The 19346-nt window shown below is 39.8% G+C and overlaps 1 protein-coding gene across 11 annotated transcripts in view; it reads left to right on the top strand.

Moving 5' to 3' along the window:
• plekha7a (pleckstrin homology domain containing, family A member 7a) overlaps positions 1–19064 on the top strand; it is a 287077-nt gene extending 268013 nt beyond the window's left edge. For 10 of the 11 annotated variants that reach the window (XM_041794817.1, XM_041794819.1, XM_041794814.1 and 7 more), the window contains 8 exons: positions 1099–1293; positions 1447–1543; positions 2062–2153; positions 4379–4651; positions 13512–13682; positions 15592–15725; positions 15909–16042; positions 18578–19064. In XM_041794817.1, coding sequence (XP_041650751.1) covers positions 1099–1293; positions 1447–1543; positions 2062–2153; positions 4379–4651; positions 13512–13682; positions 15592–15725; positions 15909–16042; positions 18578–18600 — 1119 coding nt within the window. In that variant the 3' untranslated portion in view covers positions 18601–19064. Of the gene's footprint in view, positions 1–1098; positions 1294–1446; positions 1544–2061; positions 2154–4378; positions 4652–13511; positions 13683–15591; positions 15726–15908; positions 16043–16267; positions 16307–18577 lie in introns of all 11 variants that reach the window. The other variant, XM_041794816.1, reaches the window with a different exon arrangement.
• The last annotated feature ends 282 nt before the right edge of the window (positions 19065–19346 follow it).

The raw sequence follows: 19346 nt of genomic DNA, 5'->3' as shown, positions 1-19346 counted from the left end.
ATATATAATGTATTTAAGTGACTGCATAAATATTCACTCACCTAATTCAACAGAGGTCCAGCAAATTGGTGCTAGTAGTCTTATAATTAGTGAAATTTGCATCACCTGAGTGCAGTGAATGTGTCTCAAGTGATTGTAGTATAAAGACACCTGTGTCCGGAGGGTCAGTCACTTGCTGATTGGTATTCATGGCTACCATTACACCATGAAGACAAAAGAACACTCCAAGCAACTCAGAGAAAAGATTATTGAAATTATAAGTTGGAGGATGGGAATTTCCAAGGCACTGAACATCCATCGGAGTTCAGTTAAATCCATCATGAAGAAATTGAAGGACTATGGCACATGCATAAATCTGCTTAGATCATGCCGTCCTCACAAACTCACAAGAGTTCTCCGTGGTCAAGTAGGGGCAAGTTCTTTGGTCTGATGAGACCAGAATGGTGCTTCTACACCATCTGACAAGATGTTATGCACATCACCACAAAAACACCATCCCCACTGTGAGGCACGGAGATGGCAGCATCATGCTGTGAGGATGCTTCTCTGCAGCTGTCCCTGGAAGGCGTGTAAAGGTAGAGGGTTAAATGAATGCAGCAAAATATATGAAGGACAATCTAATTGAGCCTGCAAGTGGACTACGGCTTGGGAGGAGAATTATTCTCCAGAAAGGCAATGACCTGAAGCTTACAGAGAAAGCTGCACAGAAATGGTTTAAATACAACAAGAGAAATATTCTGGAGTGGTAGAGTCAAAGCCCAGACTTCAATCCAATAGAGTATTCATGGCTGGACTTAAAACAGGTGTTCAGGCCAGATCCCTGTGCAACCTGACAGATTTTGAGTGTATTTTTAAAGAAGAATGGGGTAAATTGCCGTGTCCAGATGTGCTAGTCTGGTTGAGACCTATCCACACAGACTCAGTGCTGTGATTACAGCCAAAGGTGCATCTACTAAATACTAACTTGAGAGGGGGTTTCTTTTTATAGGCACTGTGTGTCATTCCACATTCTCTTTCCCAGTTTCCTTCTCTGTCCTCTCAAAATAAATCTAATTAGGGAAAAAAGTCTGACTTTACTTCTGAAAACCGCATCTTCAGGCTGAGGACACTGCCCCTCCCAGGCCTCCACTGCCTCGCCTCTACGACTACGAGGAGACGCCCCCTGTGGTGCCACCGCTCCCCAAAGAGGCCTCGGTCATCCGCCACACGTCGGTGCGTGGGCTCAAACGGCAATCAGATGAGAGGAAAAGGGACAGGGAGAGCGGGCAATGTGTTATTAATGGAGATTGTAAGGTACGTGGGGATTAAAATCCTGTAATAATTCATTGGTAAATAGTGAAAATGAATGCTTTAAAATACAGCCTCGATAGAGATCATCTAAATGCAGGTTATGATTTTCATAAACATCTATCTGCTGTCCGTGTGTGACATCTTTCCTGCTGTCAGACTGACCTGCGTTCGTATCTGAGTGAACCGGAGCTGCCAGTGATGAGCCACCACAGCGCCGGGTCTGATGCTGACTACCAGTATTTCCAAAGTAAAGGTATCTGAACTGTAGTATGTTAACTTTACTCTTTCATCAGAAAAGACAGATTTTTAGTGCAATCCAGTCCACAGGACACACTTCTTTATCTAAAACATTTGCTGAAACTTCAGTACCAATGCAACAGTATACCAGTATATCCACAGAAAATCCTCCCCACTTCATTGGGTACTGAAGTAGCACTCATGGCTCAGAATACATGGTGATGCACACCAGACTTTTGGAGATTGATGCTTTTTACCATCTCTCTCCTTTACTCGGTCATTGTCCAACATGTGAAGGAGAAAAGATGGTATGCTGATAAGTATCTAAACCCTGTGGACTGCTGGTTTGCAAATCACAAAACAGAGCAGTGAAATAATTTGTTGTTATATGTTCACAAATAGTTTCCAGATCCACAAAATATTGAGCCAGCTATCTTTGCTGTCTTTATCCTGGTTGTGAGAAAGCAGCCCTTGATAATGTTGTCTAGATGATACATCAGTCTGTGCTAATTCTCTGCTATTATTATCAACTAGGTCTGTCAGGCTCCTCATCTCGGCTGAATCAGTCCAACTACATCTCGTCCTACGTCACCATGAGGAGAGGCCCTGGGAGCTCTGCAGCCAGGGTGAGTCAGAATAACAAGGTGACTGCAGACAGCTATGAGCTAAAGTATGACTCAGTGTTTTTAAACTCTTTACCAATCTAATGTTAGATGGAAAACAAAGATATTCCAATAAGAGGCTTGACTATAATACAGTATTTAAAGCAACATTTATGCAGGTGCAACAAAATGTACTCATAGAGTGATTTTTTTATTATTACAGACCATTCCTAAATAGACGTTGAAATTGCAAGGCACCTCTCATTATGGTACACAAAGAAATCATACTATACGGTATGATTGCAACGTGATGCTATACACCTGGATGGAATAGGACAGGATAGGATAAGATTGCATAAGGATATAAGGATATGATATATTACTGTACAATACAGTACTGTGCGATTGGACAGGATGGGATAGGATAGGATATAAAATTGTACAAGGCAATATGATGCAATATGATACAATTCAGTATGATACAGTCAATATGAAACAATGCTATGTGATACAGCAGGACAGCACTTGACAGGAGCAGATGGAAAAGGATCAGATTTTGAGATAGGTTATATAACTGTATTGTGGGATTCGATAGAAACAATGAGCCACAATGGGACACGGCAGTAGGATAGGATAAGATAGGATAGCATGAGATATATTGTATGATATGATAAGCTACACCAGAATGGTAAAGGATAGGATCGGATAGGACACGACAGGACAGGACAGGACTGGAAAGGACAGGATAGGATATGATATGATGCAATACGATAAGATACGATACGATACGATAAGATAAGATACTAAACAATTACAATCCATATGATTTAAGTCAATATGAAGCCAAATATAAAAACAATACAATAATTCCTGTACGATAACAATAATGGACCAGAATTAATAGTACATCAGACTAGGATAGGATAGCATTAAATATGTTTTACAATACCATACAAAATGATGCACCAGAATGGGACAGGATAGGACAGCATACAATACAATACGATACAATACAGTACAATAAAACACGACACAGTATACAACACGACGATACAATATCAGATACAATATAATAGAACATGACATGACATGACACGATATGATATATGATACGATACGACAGGATATTTGACACAATACGGCACAACTCAACACGACATGATACGATACGATACGATACAATACAATATACGATATCAGATACAATATGACACGACATGACACAGTATATGACACGATACGACACAATTCGACGCTATGACAAGATAGGATATATGACACGACAAGATATATGATACGACACAATCCGACACGACATGACACGATATCATACGATACGATACAACGCAAATGACACAGTATCATACACAATATGATGCTACACCAGAATGGGATAGGCTAGAATAGGCTAGTATAAGATATGATACTGTATGAAGCCAGATATCATTTGGATACAATTACAGCACGATTTGTCAAGAAATAAAATACATGGCCTACTCAAACGATATGACAACACAGTTCTCATTCAGTGAAATATTGCAAGACAATCATATGACATATCTCAAGATCTCATTTAACAAAAAACGGCTCCCAAAAAGTTCAGAATTAAAACATTTATTCACTACAGCCTTGCCACCATCAAACATTTCATCACTGTTCTCCTCTTTCTCCTTTAAATGTCTTTGATTAACCACTTAAATTCTCTTCATGTGACCTTCATGAGTGTAATAAACAACACTTTGAGGAGTCATTAAGTAGTGATGAAGTGAGTAAAACTGACAGCAAAGTCTCTGTAGAGTATTATATTACTGATTAAAATGTCAATATTTGGCACCCATTAGCCAACAGTTGTATCACAGGAGTAATGGCGACCATATGTCACTGTATCAATTTCCCACCCCTATTATTCAACATTTGTGTCGGCCATTTAAATCTTTGCACGGCAAAATTAAGCTCTCATATATGTGCAGTATAAATATGTAAATGTAAGGTGTTACTGATTGGTGTTTAAATTTGTCACTTTAATTATTTCTGTCAACCATTTTTCTTCACCATGTTGTTTACATCTGTCATCCAGTACACTACTTCTATGTCTGTTTTTCTCCATATTTATTTGTGTCATTCTTTACTCTGTGAGTTTTACTATTGTTCTTTTTATTGTTCTGTTTTTTCTTCACTCTCCTTCCATGGCCTCTCTCATTTCCATCCCGTCCTCTTTCCGACTTTCTGGTATGTGTCCTCCTCCACAGTCTCACCAGGAGAGACCAAAGAGTGCCTTTGAGCGTCTGTCCTCGCCCACCGAAGCCCCTCAGCTCCTGAACGTCCAGCCCCGAGGTCGAATGACCGCGGAGGAGCAGCTAGAGCGGATGAAGCGCCACCAGAAGTCTCTTGTCCGGGAGCGCAAGAGGAACCTCAGCCAGGGCGAGCGTTCCTGCACGGGCCTCTCCACCTCCACCGCCGCCTCCCAGCGCTCGTCGTCCTCCTCCAGGCTGCCGTCGAACACCTCCGATCCTCCGGCCTCCGTACGTTACTCCCATCCCCAACGCAGCAGCAGCAGCAGACACAGGGAGCACCACCTGCACCACCACTGCTGCTATGCCACTCTACAGCCCCCAGCCACATAATAACCTAGCCTGGAATGCTAACACGCTAGCACTTTGCCGTGTTTAACGTTAGCACTAACAAGCTAAAGGGTGGGACTGACTGTGGCGGGATAGCTAGCTTGGTTAATGCTTTAAGAACCCTGGGAGACTAATGAGCACTGGAGATGATGGGGAATGTTTGGATAGTTTTGGACTGGGACGGTGTCGCTCCCTGTTTATTTTTTTTAAGTGAAGGGGTCAATCAACCCCTTGTTACTACTGCCCCCCCGGTGGGACCTCACTGACACAATTCTGAATGTAAATCCATAAAGAAAAAGAGGGAAAGGATGGCATCGCTCTGCCTTCCTTTCTCTGTTTTAAATACCAGAAAGTAGAGAGAAAAGCCCATTTATGTACATCTACATCTACCGTGTAATGTACACTTTTATTTATTTACTGAGGGATATTTTCAGTATACAGCTGTACAGTTCTATTTTGTAGAGATTTGGTATATAGAGCATATAGAAGAGTGAAGGAAAAAAGAAATAAATCTAGAGCAGTCAGGTTGATGAAATGAAAGAGGCAACGCTTGTGGCACAATAATCATGATCACACCTCCCTTCTTTCTTTCCGTCTAATAAATCCAAGTGCCTTGTTTTGCTGACGATCTTTTTGCCTTTTACCTCCTTAATCGACATTGTGATCAGTCATATTTCAAGTGTGCATCTCCACCTCTAAACCATAGAAATGATGCAAAAGTTAGCTTTTAGGTGGCATTCTGCTGCACAGCAGAGCTCAGACAGATGGACGTGGGAACACTGCTGCTTTAACTCTTGGAGGGATACTTTGACTTTGAATACTTGACTGTATAAAGATGGGTGGCATGCCACTGCCTCCTCCAGTTGTACAAAAGTGAAGCCAAAATAGCCCAGGAACAGGCACTAAACATTTATAGAGCCTGTGCGGAAGGAGGTGCAAAATATTCAGCTAACTAAGGGAGCATTCACACCAGAGCCGTGTGGTCCACTTTAAACGAACTCTGGTCCGTTTTCCTGGATAGTCCGGTTTGTTTGGAGTGGTGCGAAAGCTCAAACGAACTCTGGTGCAGACCAAACAAGTGGTTTATCTGGTCCGCTTAAAAACAGGGGGTCTCGGTCCGCTTCCAAACGAACCCTGGTGTGGTTTGTTTGATGTGTGAAAGCAAAGCGGGCTAACTTGTGAACCAAAGGCAGGAAGTGGCAGAAATTGCAATGATATACAGATTTATGTGTGGTTTAATACGCTCAAACACGTCAGTACCTCGCTTGCCATCTGTGTAGCCATAGCAACATGTCGTCGTTGGTGCTGATTTATACGTCTCGTAAAGAACGACATACTGGACAGCTCACCGCCTCCCTGGCTGCTCATAATGCCTCAATGCAAAAGCAGAAACCCTAAGACTGCATAAATTCTGTGTTTTTTCATTGTTTATGTGGAAGAAAAGACCGGTGGAAGGAGTTTTGTCTCCTTCTACGCCTTCTTTTCTTCTTGATCGCCATTTGTTTGTTATGACAGCGCCCCTAGCGGGTCAAGGTTGTAGGTGTTCAGACAGTTTGGTCCGTTTGACCAAGAGCAATGTGAATGCAAACCAAACCAAAGGAAAGTGCAACAATGTTGCAATTTCCGTTCCAAAACGGACCGAGTCCCTCGGACTTTTCGGTGTGAAAACGACCTAAAACGCAGAGGGTTAACATTAATGTTAAGATACGCAAAACATCTCACGGTCCAGGGGTCTTATTTATAAAACAGTGCATAGAATTCAGTCTTAAAGTGCACGTGCACCCAAACCTCAAATCTGGCTCTCCCCTGATAATTTACATACATGAAACTGTGCCCAATCACATCTTTACGCAGTTCTCTCTTTATTCTGATCCACCTGAAAGTCGCGCATGTAGACCTGCCTACTGATCTGCGCTTGACATGCCTGCATTCAGCCTTTTATACATTAAAGGGGCTCTGGTAGCCTTTTAGCTCAGTACAAGACTCCTTAAGATTCCTGTGTCTCCTTATAAGGCTAGTCAATGCTAGACGTTCTGCAAGACTGAGTGCTTTATCACCTCCACGCCAGGCAGATAGGTTAGATGTAGAAAAATTAACTTTTTTGTAAAATGCAGGGATCATACTCAGTAGTTGTAGAAATTTTCTGATGATAACTGCAGCACACAGGTCCATTTAGAGCTGTAAAGTACTCACTTTCCTCCGTTCCCATTCATTCCTCATGACTGTCCCCGACTTCCTACCAAAATATATTTTTTCCCATCTGGCTTCCAGCATCGACTTGAGCTAATTATGTTGTGGTTTGTCGGTCAGGTCTTCAAAACAGTAAGATCATCCACCATCCAGACACTGCTCTGTTCTTAAAGGTAGAAGGTCACCAATGGCTCATACTGTCTTAAAGGTGTAAACATGCAAATAGTGCATTCCATCTTAGTGGGTTAAAGCAAACCTTCTCATTGAAAATGAACACTTGAACATAAATCACTATAACAACAGGAACCATGTTTGAGGGGGAAAAAATACTTTACATATATTTGAGGTTGCACTTCATTTTAGTGGGCTCTAACTATCTAGTAATATTATAGCAATAAGTGTAACAATCTATTAATTTCTCATGCATAATGTGGTTATTACCTTGTTATAAGTTCCTATATGACCAAGTAACAACTCAGTAATATTAAAGTTCCTGTAAAGTGCAAAAAAAACAGTATTTTAGGTTGTAAGACAGGCCACTGTGTTATGAACCACTAGGCCGAATTTCAGTAATGAAAAACACCCAAAGTTAATAAAATTAAGCTTAAAAACCATGAAAAATTAAAAAGTTATGTCTGCTCTAGGATGGTGTGGATGTTTCAGTTGAATGAGCCAAAGCCATGCCCACTTATGAGAATCCTCTCAAATTTAAAATAAAGCTCTAATCAGAATTGAGGAATTGTTACTGGAATTTCTGATACTGCTCCTCAAAACAAAAGTTTTCAATAACTATCAGGCATTTTTGAGAGAATTGGCAGGAATAGAAAGTGTCTGTAATCGGAAACTTTACTAAACTTAAGTTTTGCTATGTTAGCAGACTGGAAGGATTTAACTGTTGCTGCTTAGAGAGAGACAAAGCCATAGTCTTCTTCTTTTCATCATCCAGGACCAAAGACAGGAAAAATATATATAAAAACACACCTTCAGTGAGGAAGATGTCTGTTCATTCTGCATCTGGTTCAAGTGAAAGCTAGACAAACACTCTAGCAGTTAGCCCGCCCCCTGACCTTATGGTGGAGTCTGATCAGCTGGCTGGCTCTGTGCCAGAGCAGAGGCAGAAGTTGGGGATTAAATTTACTGTTTTCTGGCACAAATCTCTCTGTTATGATACTTTTAATGACCCATAAGCCACTGTGGCTGGTAGATTTGGGAAATTTACCTCACAATGAACAAAAACAGCACATAGCTTCCTGTTATTTTTCAATGAAGGCAGTGACATCAGCTAACAGCAGACTGTACTGAGGTAAACTGCTCAGTGATTTTATATTGTAGTGTTAAGGGGGCAGAGTAATTCCCCATAGCGGCAGGTGACATGTTGGGTCCCTTTATCTGCCCTGCCCAAATTGAACCAAGCCGGGAAAGGCCGTTACTAACGGTCTTGATCCAAAATTAATTCACAATAGGGTTAACTACCTACCCTAACCCTAACCCTTGCAATCCTGTGGGAATTAGGTGGTATTTTTCCCTTACCTTAAACCTTGTTATAATGTGGCAGTTATCTGGTAATTAGGTGGTATTTTACCGAGTAATTTCTTAGAAATAAAATGATAATTTTCTATACAAGTTGCTTGATAATTCCAAGGTAATCTCTTTATTTTGGCCCACTAAATTAAAGTGAGTCCTTCCTGAATCATTTTTCAAATAATTTTTAGATTGAAGGTTAGGGGGTGAGGGTAAGGTTTAGGGTAAAATATCACCTAATTACGAGATAATTGCACAATATTGCAAGAAATTACTTGATAATTAATACATTATTGATACATAGATATTTCCTTAATTTCACAGAGTTATTACTCACTAGATGCCAACTTATTACAAAGTAATAATAACCTTATTCTTGAAAAATAACTACATAATTACCACTTATTGTTATAAAAATTTCTAGGTGATTAGGGCCCTCTAAAATAAAGTGTTACTGTATTTTAAATCTAAAGTTTGTTCCTGTGCCATCTGCTAACATTTAGGAGGCTGAACTTATAACCTATTCCAGCCAGTAGGGGGAGCGCTAAACATTTAAGCTTCACTTTAGGGGAGTTGTCATGTCGTCCATCTTTTTATACAGTGTGTTTCTTGCCTGTTTTTTTTTTCTGTTAATAACGCTAACTGGGTGAAAACAAATATAATTCAAGATGTCAAAGTCTTCTGTTAACATAAGATTATACATGTACTGATTACAGACTAACCCTCATGAGATCTGCCTGTAATCAGACTGAGTTCCCACAAATCCTTGCAATCAAATGTCCCTGTAACAGCAATACATAGTCTGTGACTGTCTTTTTTTCATCTTTTTAATGCATATAAAAACAAACACTAGAGCATATTTTCATTTCTCTACTCCACCAGCATCAAACGTGTTTACAGCGTTTTATATTTGAATTAACATCCTCATTAAAACAGCCTTTTTCTTGTGTAAACTACAAGGTTATTTTAGCGTTTGACAGTGGTGGATTTTTTGCAATGCCACATAAAGGATAGGAGGAGAATCAGCACTCATGTGAGTGCTTTTAAAGTGGCCTATGCTGTGCTGTTTTATGCATATTAAATACACACGACAGGCTGAAACGCAATAAGAAATAAGTACAAACAAGGAGTGGATGGTTCTGTCATAAGGAAACTGTGAGGAGGGGAAAATGCAGGACAGAACTGTTGCAATATTTGAAAAAAGAAGTGATGTTCTTTTCATGGCACTGCCGTCCACTCCTTGTTCTTCAGGATTAGTAATGTTGAAAGCTTTTTGCCATATTGCTTTAACCCTTCCAGAGCTACGTACAATATGTCCAATTAAAAAAGAAAATAGTTCCAGGAGGTTGCTCAGTTGAAAAGTAGAACTATAGTAGAGATTTTTAGAGAAGTGAACTGCTAATCACAACCTATTTCTGTGTCATTCAAGAAGCAACACACAACTCTTTCCCCTTTTTCTTTTCTATCATGTAGAGATTTGCACTCGACAATAAAGAGTTTCTTGCTTCTGAACCTCCTCTTGGCTGTGTCCTTCCTAATCTGGTGGGGGGTTTTGGGTTTGAATCTGTATGTTTCTGCATGGTTTCTTTCTCTCTTTCCTCCTGTGTGCGGCTGATTCTCCTGAGCACAACAAGGCATGGGATGTTTCTCAGAGCATGTGAACACAGCGACAGATCAGACCCTGCTGCAGGATGTGGAGGGGAGTGGATGCATGCATGGCTTTGATGCTCCTTGGATGATTACTCACAACAAGTATAACACATGCACTCTCACTACATGCACATAGACGGGCGTACTAGTCCAAGAATAAGAGGTGGATATTTTTTATTAAAATACTGGCAATTAGGCGGGGCAGGATGTGGCTTGGATGTAATAAGTAGTCAGTTTTAACATTTTAATCCAGATGAGACTAGGATCTGAAATTTAAAAACTCTAATTGATCACCTGCTGTTTTGTCCATTGGGCGTGCTGTAAGCTACCATAGAGTTGGATGCTGCTCAGTGTATCATCTTTATGCTCCCACAGTGACAGTAGGCAAATCTGCACCTTGTGATATCAAACTTTTCACTTTTCTACTGTTCCCTTCAGCTATTTTTGGTACTTTTTGATCCATAGCAAGTTCTTTTTTTCTGTGGTTAACCAAATGTTATCACCAGCAGGTTTTTATCCAGACATGAAGCACCTCTACTGCGTGTTCTGACCGCACACGTCTGCAAGCATCAGCTACAAAGTCTAACTTATTTCGTTAAAGTCTGTTTTAGTATCCTGAAAACATGTGAGCCATGCAGCTCGATGTTTTCTTTACCCATCGTCTCATTCTCATTTTCCTCATGTTGAGATGACTGAGGAACAGGGTCGTGTCGCAGGGTCTGCGTGTAGTTATTATGGTTATGCTGCCACAGTAGACATGATTCTTCTTACTAAGTGGAGCGCCATATTCTTGCACATTTTTGCATTGTCTGCTTAAAAGGACAAGTTTATGGGTTGAACCAAGGAACTTGTCTCTGTAATTTAATAGTCCTCCGTTTTAGGGGAGCATCCAAAAGAAATTTTCAGTGAATATATGACGCTGTCAACACACTGATCCTGCTCAGAATGGATTATAACAAGATACTGGATTTATCTTAATAACTCCCTACTGACGTTTTTGTCACATTTGAAATTCCACTATTTAGAAAGATAAAACTACCATTTTTTATTTTTGGATTTTATACTGGTAACTGACTTCCTTTCTGGGTATAGATTAGTAAGGATTTCGGTGTAAATAAGAATATGACATGAACTTAACTGCAGAAAAAAGGAACTTGTTATGGAGTGAAAAGGCAATAAGGTTACAGTCAAAATGTTCAGCACGAGGTACAGATGACTTTTCCACTGAGCTGTCTGTGAGTTTTTAAATTGAAATGAGACACTAAGAAGCAGTGATGGACTTATTTTATGTCACTGCAGCTGCAGGGAGATGCTGATGTGGCTTAACCAAAGTGAGTTAAAAGGGACAATAAAGCACGTGATTAATGTGGGGATCAGTTCATTGATGCTTACAGCCCACAAAACCCAATTTATGTTAGAAAAGTAAATAAAAAAACTTCTTATCTTCAGACAATTTTAAGACAGAGATAGCAGCGTCTGAGTAGCTTACATTTCTTTGCAATAGTGTTTTAGTAGATTTAGATTGTGCAGGAGCTTACTAGGGACTCTTAGTCATTTAAAGATAAGATTTCATATTACTGGACTTCTATTATTTGTTGCCATGGAATAGAATAGTCACGAACATAATACATTTTTAAAAATGCAACAATACCGGTGAGCAGCTAAAGCCTCCTGAACAGTCTTTTTAACATGGTGATTCTCTGTGGGAAATTCTTGCTCTTCTTCCTCTTTGCACAGAAAGCTAAGTTAATATTTGTCTCCCTCTACTTGAGGCAGAACTCACTGCAGACTGAGTGCATTTTATTGAACCCAGAGCCTTTAGCTTCTTGCAGGAACTCAGTTTCTCTATGAACCCTGCTACTGTAAGCTTACATTAACCTTCACTGATCTTTAGCATTACTTGGACTACAGTAGCATTTATTTATTTCTTCTGTTTTTTTGCCAATTACTTTTTTAAACAAGCCCCTGCTCATACAATGTATTCAGAAAGTATTCAGATCCCCTTTTCTCTCACTGATCTACACTCAGTTCCCCATCATGGTAAAGTGAAAACTGAATTTTAGAAATTGTCTAAAAAAAATTTTTTAAACTTTGAAATATCACATTAACATAAGTACTTAGTTGAAGCCCCTTTGGCAGCAATTACAGCCTCAAGTCTTTTTGAATGCGTTGCAGATGTTTGCACACCTGGATTGGGCAATCTTCTTTCATTCTTCTTTGCAAATCTTCTTAAGCTCAGTCAGGGACGGTTGGTGGACAGACATTTTCACGTCTCGTGGCTGGGCCACTCTAGGGGAGTCACAGAGTTGTCCAGTGTTGTCATGGCTGTGTGCTTAGGGTCACTGTCATCTCCTGAGAGCCGCAGAATAGGTTGTCATTGAGGATCTCTCTGTACTTCTAAATTCAGATTTCCCTCAACCCTGACCAGTCTCCCAGTCTGATGCTGCCACCATCATGCTTCACTGTTGGGATGGTATTGGGCAGGTGATGAGTGGTGCCTGGTTCCCTCCAGACATTTAGAAATGAGGCCAAACAGTTCAATCTTGGTGTCATCACAGAGAATCTTGTTTCTCACTGTCGTAGAGTCCTTCTGGTGCTTTTTTTGTTTTGCAACACAAGACAGGCTTTCATGTGTTTTGCACCGAGGAGAGACCACTCTACCATAAAGCCCAGATCAGTGGAGGGTTGCAGTGATGGTTGTCCTTCTGGAACTTTGTCCCATCTCTGCACAGGATCTCTGGAGCTAAGTCAGAATGACCATCAGGTTCTTGGTCACCTCTCTTACTAAGGACTGTCCAAAGTCCTGGTTGTACCAACCTTCTCTGTGAGTGAACAAATGAATTCAAACAACTGCAGCACCAGGCTGCAACTTAACAGAACTGAAAAAAAGTTAAGGGGGTCTGAATACTTTCTGAATGTACTGTATATTTGTCCAGGGAATGTTGAATATTCCAAATGCTCATATAACATGCATCAATTTGACATGAATCAATGTCAAAAATCACAGTAAATTTAACTAACCATCATGTAAGAGGAGATCATTGACAAAGATCCACATTACCAAACCTGAACTGGATGCCTTTAGTTCAGTAACTGTTAAACAAACTAATTCTGCCCTCAAAAGTCTACTTTTCAACCTTCACTGTTTAATTGTGTTGCCATGAGAGCTGGAGCCACTAACTGTTAAATGTCACACAACTGTTGGATATCAGACGTATATTGTTTACTCAGAAATGTCTTTAACCAATGGCAATCTCAGTGGCTAAAATCTATTTCCAATTTATCAAGAAGTTTTCAAACCTTTTGTGACTTATTTTAATGTATTGTAAATGTTAATGTGCAAATCTCTGCTTTGAAGTCTCCATTCCATCCGTGTGATTCTTAGTCCCGCCCTCTCCAGGTGTTTGACTGGCAGGAGGAACGACCAGTTGCTGAAGGTCAGAGCGATGAAGGCTGGAATCAAGTGAAAGAGAGAGAGAAGAGGCAATCAGATGAGTGGGTGACAGTGACCGCACACATACGGGAGGTGGACGTGGAGCCCCTGGAGTATAACCTGGACATCAGCCGAGAGGTAGACACACATCTGTCCAACATCTTTCTCAGACAAACAGCATTTTGGACTCATTCTTTCCCCTTCTAATTTAATTTGTTAGCTTTGTGAGACTAAAAGGGATGCAGGAATACTCTTCAGCTCTTTTAGAATAGTATAGAACATAATTGCACCAAGTACAACCAATGTGAGCATGCAGCTCTTCATTTATAAAACACTGAAATAAGTTAGTAAAAATAGCCTTAAATTGACAGTAGAAGACAAAGAGTGACTTGTGTAGGGGGCCCTCACATGCAAAGTTTTCCCCCAGTGGAAATTCTTGTCTTGTATTGGAATCATGCAAGCCCATTGCACACATGTGATAGGGGACTGGGTAAGAGCTACATGCATGTCCATATCATGATTAGACATAAAAAAGTCTCCTTGGACCATCCTCTAAAATGTAAAGGAGGCATACTAAAAGCAGTTTACGGTCAAATTTTGGCCGTTTTTGGAGAATCATCACTGGTATCACATCTAAAGGATCTAAATCTACAGATTTAATCAGATTGTCTCCAAATTTTTTGTATTTATTCCAGACAAAATGGAAATCTAAAGTTGTGTTAACCGTGAGTTTTCATTAAGGGTGGGGCTGTGAACAGGACCCAAGGTTTGAAAACCTGTTTTCGATATTTTTTGAAGTGTGCCAACTTTTTTGATTCTATGTAACTCTATTGTGCTAATGTCCGACATCTCCATACTTCAGATGATTACACTTTAACCCTGAATACATTCATGCAACTTTAAACATTCATCCCCCACACACCATCCAGCCTAGGCTTATGATCTTAAGTCTGCTTATGGATCGTCATCTAACCTACAAAAAAGCCTCTTGGACCCATGCCCAAATCCTAACAGGAAGTCCAGCTTGATCTCTTTTTCAAAGTCAGGCTGTTCTGATGGGGCCCAATGACTTTAGCCTTTTGTGACTTGCATATACTATTTTCTGTGTTCTTCTACAGTTTCTGCCAAGACAACAGTATCACACTGAACATGCCCACATGCAACCTTCTCATCGTCTCGCCCTCAAATGGCAACAGGAAGTGACTTATTGGGTTCAGCTATTTATTCCTCTTACTGTGTAAACCTATCACACTCAAATTTTAAAACAAAGGCCTCAAAACTTGTCCACAACCTTGACCTGTTTAATTAATGGACGCCCTACTGGCAATGGCAAGGTTTTCCATATCTTGCCATTTAAAAGGAAGTCGGCGTAACTCTCATAAACATCTGATTAGCCTCAAATTCCACATGTATGATGAAGGTCTGCTCCTCTACACATTTAAATGTTGGTTTGATGGTTTTGCTGTAAGAAGCCAGTAACACCTCTGAGATAAAACATCCCATCTTCTTTGAAATACACTTAAGTATCAGTCCTGGCCATAGGTCCTGGCCTGGTCACAGCTACATATTAGCATCTTGCTTTGTTATACTGCTGTCTAGTGTTGGCAGGCGTTACTGCCACATATACAAAGGGCAATATACTTATTGATTTGATTAAATGTCAGTTCAAGGAGGATGCACATAGTCTATTAACCCAACTATATCCCCATACCTGCAGTTGCAATACTCCAACATGCACTGGAGTGTGCGCGCCCTTCAGTGCTGTTTTACAGCCTTAGCTGCTGATTTTCTTCCGAGATTGACATAAGGAGAAAGACCCATTTGTTATGTATTAATGTGCAAATAATATGTGCAGCAGTTCTTCAGTATTAGTATGTAAAGGCAGTTCATAAAAACATCAAACAAAACTATCTGATCCTTATCTTCACTGCATAAGAAACATATGAAAAATAGATTCAAATAGATGGAAACATGGATAGGGTTATGTTATAGAGGTCTTGACGTGACTGAGGATTATAAGACCGCCTCCTTTGTGTCCACCATGCAGCTGTCCAAACCTCAGAAAGTCCCCATCCCAGAGCGCTACATCGAGTCGGACTCTGAAGAACCTCCGAGTCCAGAGGAGTTGGAGGAACGTTCTCGCAGGGCCGAGCGCATCAAGAACATGCTGACCAAATCCAGGTAAAGAACCCTCTGATAATGACCCACACTCGTATGATCAGTAAGTGTGCAGGGCGGCATGTTTGGATCCATGTCTTCAATGTTTTTTTGTGCTTCATCATTTCATCGTTTCTTTGTATAAGCTTATTCAGAGAACTTATCTAGAACCCACTGGTTATAAGTCTTCATTCTTTGTGTCTACAGTGTTCAGAATATCCAGCCGTCTTCACCATTGGACTTTGGTGAGCTGGACGCTGCTCTGCAGCAGAAGGAGAGGATCATGAACGTGTCCCAGGTTCTCGCTTGTGAGGCCTCACGAAAGGGCAAACTGGTTGCAGGTCAGTCAACCACAGTGTCTTTTACATTATGTCCTCCAGTTGTTGTACATCCTCCCAAATTTGAACTAAACCCTCGTCTCAAGAGTCATCCTTCATAAAGCCAATCAATGACAAGAAACCAAATTTGTTTTACTTTAAACATTTTTGAGCTTGTACTGAAATCACAGTCACAGACAGTGACTCTTTAAAACAAACCTGAATGTTGTGTCTGTTCCTGGTGTGCAGACTGAGTGGCTGGAGACACGGTGAGATTATCTAATCCAGGTATATTTTCCATTCCCCTTTTAGGTGTGTGGGTCATTGTGTTCATGGTGTTGTGTGTCTCTTTGTACAATGTTTTGGTCAGGACTGTGCACAGATTTGAGACTGAAAAGATCTTTCTTAAAAACAAACTGGAACGTTACACCCTAAAATGGACCATATTATAACTTTAATAGGAAGACTAGTCCATCCCATGTAGACCTGCTGCAGACATGTCTGCAAAAAAAAACATGTGCTGTAGACACCAGCAGACCCATACTTTCGCAAAATCCACTTATCCAGCAGGGACAGAATTTCATGGACCGTCTTGTTGCAATGGTGGCATATCACGCTTGAATTCACTGAAATCTTCAGAACGACTTATTTACAAATGTTTATGAATGTAGACTGCATGGCGAGGTGCTTAGTTTTATACACCTGTGGAAACAGGTCTGATTTAAACACCTGATTTCAATGATTGACAGGTGTGGCCAAATACTTTTGTCTATATAGTATATGGGTTTAAGGCAGTGCAGTTGCACTCAAAGACCACCAGGGGGCACCAAAACAGCGCAAACCAAATTGTTGCATATTGTATTACAATAACTCCTGAGAAATTGGGAAAGTTCTCCGTTTCAGTTTCATTTTGATAACTTGGCATGAAGTGAAGTTGGAAAACAAAAACAATGGCAAAAGTATGACTAGAAAACATCCTTGACCAAAAGTATAATCCTCTACCTTTACTACTTTGTAGTCTAGTTTTGGGGGGGAAAAATCTGTGCTTAGTCCTGGCTCCGTTTCTGGGGGTGATTTTTTTTGTCTGAAGATTTTTGGTTTCTTTCAGCTGTGTCTGTTCATCAGTGTAGCTCTGCTGTCTGCTTTAAGATACCAGAGCTACACTGACAGCCTTAAGTACTGCTTTCTTAAAATGTGATCGTTTTCAGTGTGTAAAGTGGTGTTTTGTGACTTGTGTTTTCTTTCTTAATCATGAAACAGACTCTTTCAGGGCCAATTACAGTGATGCCATCCATGCACATATGGTTCCCATATTTCTGAGGACTAAAGTTCTTTATAACTACAAAGAGTTAAAGCCTGATTGACTATTGTTCAAATTTAATTGTTAGTTTAGAATTAGGGATTTGCACAGCTTTATTTATTCTTTATTTAACCAGCTTAGATACTTAGATCAGAGATCTCTTTTCAAAGAGAGACCTGAGCAAGAATTAAGTGCAAGTGGTTTGTCAGAATTTTTATCAGCAGATTTTAGCCATGTTCATGCAACCATTTCACTTTAAATTGTAACCATTTGCTTCATTTAGACGGTTCGCTTACATGACAATTGTGTTTCAGGTGACTGAAAAGAGAGTTTTGAAAACAGGTTCAAGATTGCAGACTTTGTCATGTGTAATGTATGGCATTCCCTCTGAAAATAGAGACTTTAAGCACATGCACAGCACAGTACCTGTCTTCTAGGTGGATTACAACAACAACACATGAACTTGAGATGTACCACTGACACTTTTTCAGACTAAGTAAAAGTACTTATACAAACATGAATACCTTTTTTTATACCTTTACAGTTCTTGAAATTATTGTAAAAGTTAATTTCATTGTCTTCATTTCCTCACATCTACTCTTGACTATTAGCAGTGCATATTTCACAATCTGCTCCTTTTTCTCTTATTTACAGAGCATTCAGAAAGGATTGGGACCAGCCTGACTATTTTCAAATTTTTTATGATGCAGCCTGATGCTACAATCTTTTAAATTCTTTTTTTTAAACATTATTTTACACTCAGTCCCCTATCATAACAAAGTGGAAATAGATTTTTCTTTTTTTTTTTTTTTTTTTGCTAATTTATAAAAAAAACAAAAACCTGAAAAAACATGAAAGCCTGCTTGACTTTCACATAGATTTTTTTTTACAAACTTCACTTGTTTTGCACTGAGGAGAGTCTTCCATCTATGGCAGCCACTCTGCCATAAAGCCCAGATCAGTGGAGGGCTGCAGTGATGGTTGTCCTCCTGGAACTTTGTCCCATCTCCACTCAGGATCTCTGGAGCTCAGTCAGAGTGACCATTGGGTTCTTGGTCACCTTACACCTTTGATAAATTTGCAAACATTACTAAAATAATGTTTTGATTTTGTCTGATTGGGTACTGAGTATATTTGACTGTAGCATCAGGCAGCAACATAACATTTAAAAATGTGACGTGGGAGTCTGGTTCTTTTCTGAACGCACTGTATGAAAGTAAAAAGTGATGCTGACATCTTCGCTGTTTTCTTCTGTTCAGCTAAAGCTTCTGCAGAGCACTGACCCACAGGACGACTGACCAACACAGCAGAGGAGGATTTTAGTCATGAAGAAGGATCTTTTCATTTCCAGCCAACTGATTCACCTGAAATAAATCACTATTTTTTAAACAAAACAAATTTTATATGAGGCTTTATACAAAGTTTTAAAATAGATTCATGTTTTCATGCTTTTACACTTCACACTGCATAATTAAGGGTAATTTATAACACAACTGCAGTAGAGATCTTTTTTCTTTTTGATCTGTATTTTTATGAGTTTCTAAAAGCAAAAATGAGACTAAAGCCAAAGTGTTCAGATAACAGTAGGAATGTTTGGACATTAATCTTTTATTTATTATTAACACTGTTTGCCATGTTTGTTCAGCTTTAACTCTGTCACCCAGTGATCATCAATCATCTCACAGTACACACTTCAATAAGAAAAACACATGAAAACAATATGAAAAATAAACATTTGATAAAACACGTTCAATATTTGTCTGTTTTATTTCACTTTGCCAGATGTTGACGGTCTTGTGACCCTGAATGACGTGAACACAAAATAACAGGATACTCAAATTCTGCTTCTCTTGCAACCACTTCTTCATGTCATAGTTGGTCGCTTGTGCAAAGCACTGAAAATAACTGCTAGTGTGTTAAGTCCACATGCAAAATGTATGAATAAATAAAAACATGCTTAAACAGGGCAAAGGTGGAAAATTTGGAGAACCGAGCGAATTCCTGGTGGGTCGGGCTGCTTGAAGGACT

The sequence above is a fragment of the Cheilinus undulatus genome, linkage group 9 (genome assembly GCF_018320785.1).
Source record: "Cheilinus undulatus linkage group 9, ASM1832078v1, whole genome shotgun sequence".
Lineage (NCBI taxonomy): Eukaryota > Metazoa > Chordata > Actinopteri > Labriformes > Labridae > Cheilinus > Cheilinus undulatus.
Note: the sequence above shows the minus strand (reverse complement) of the source record. Positions and strands in the feature narration are given on the sequence as shown.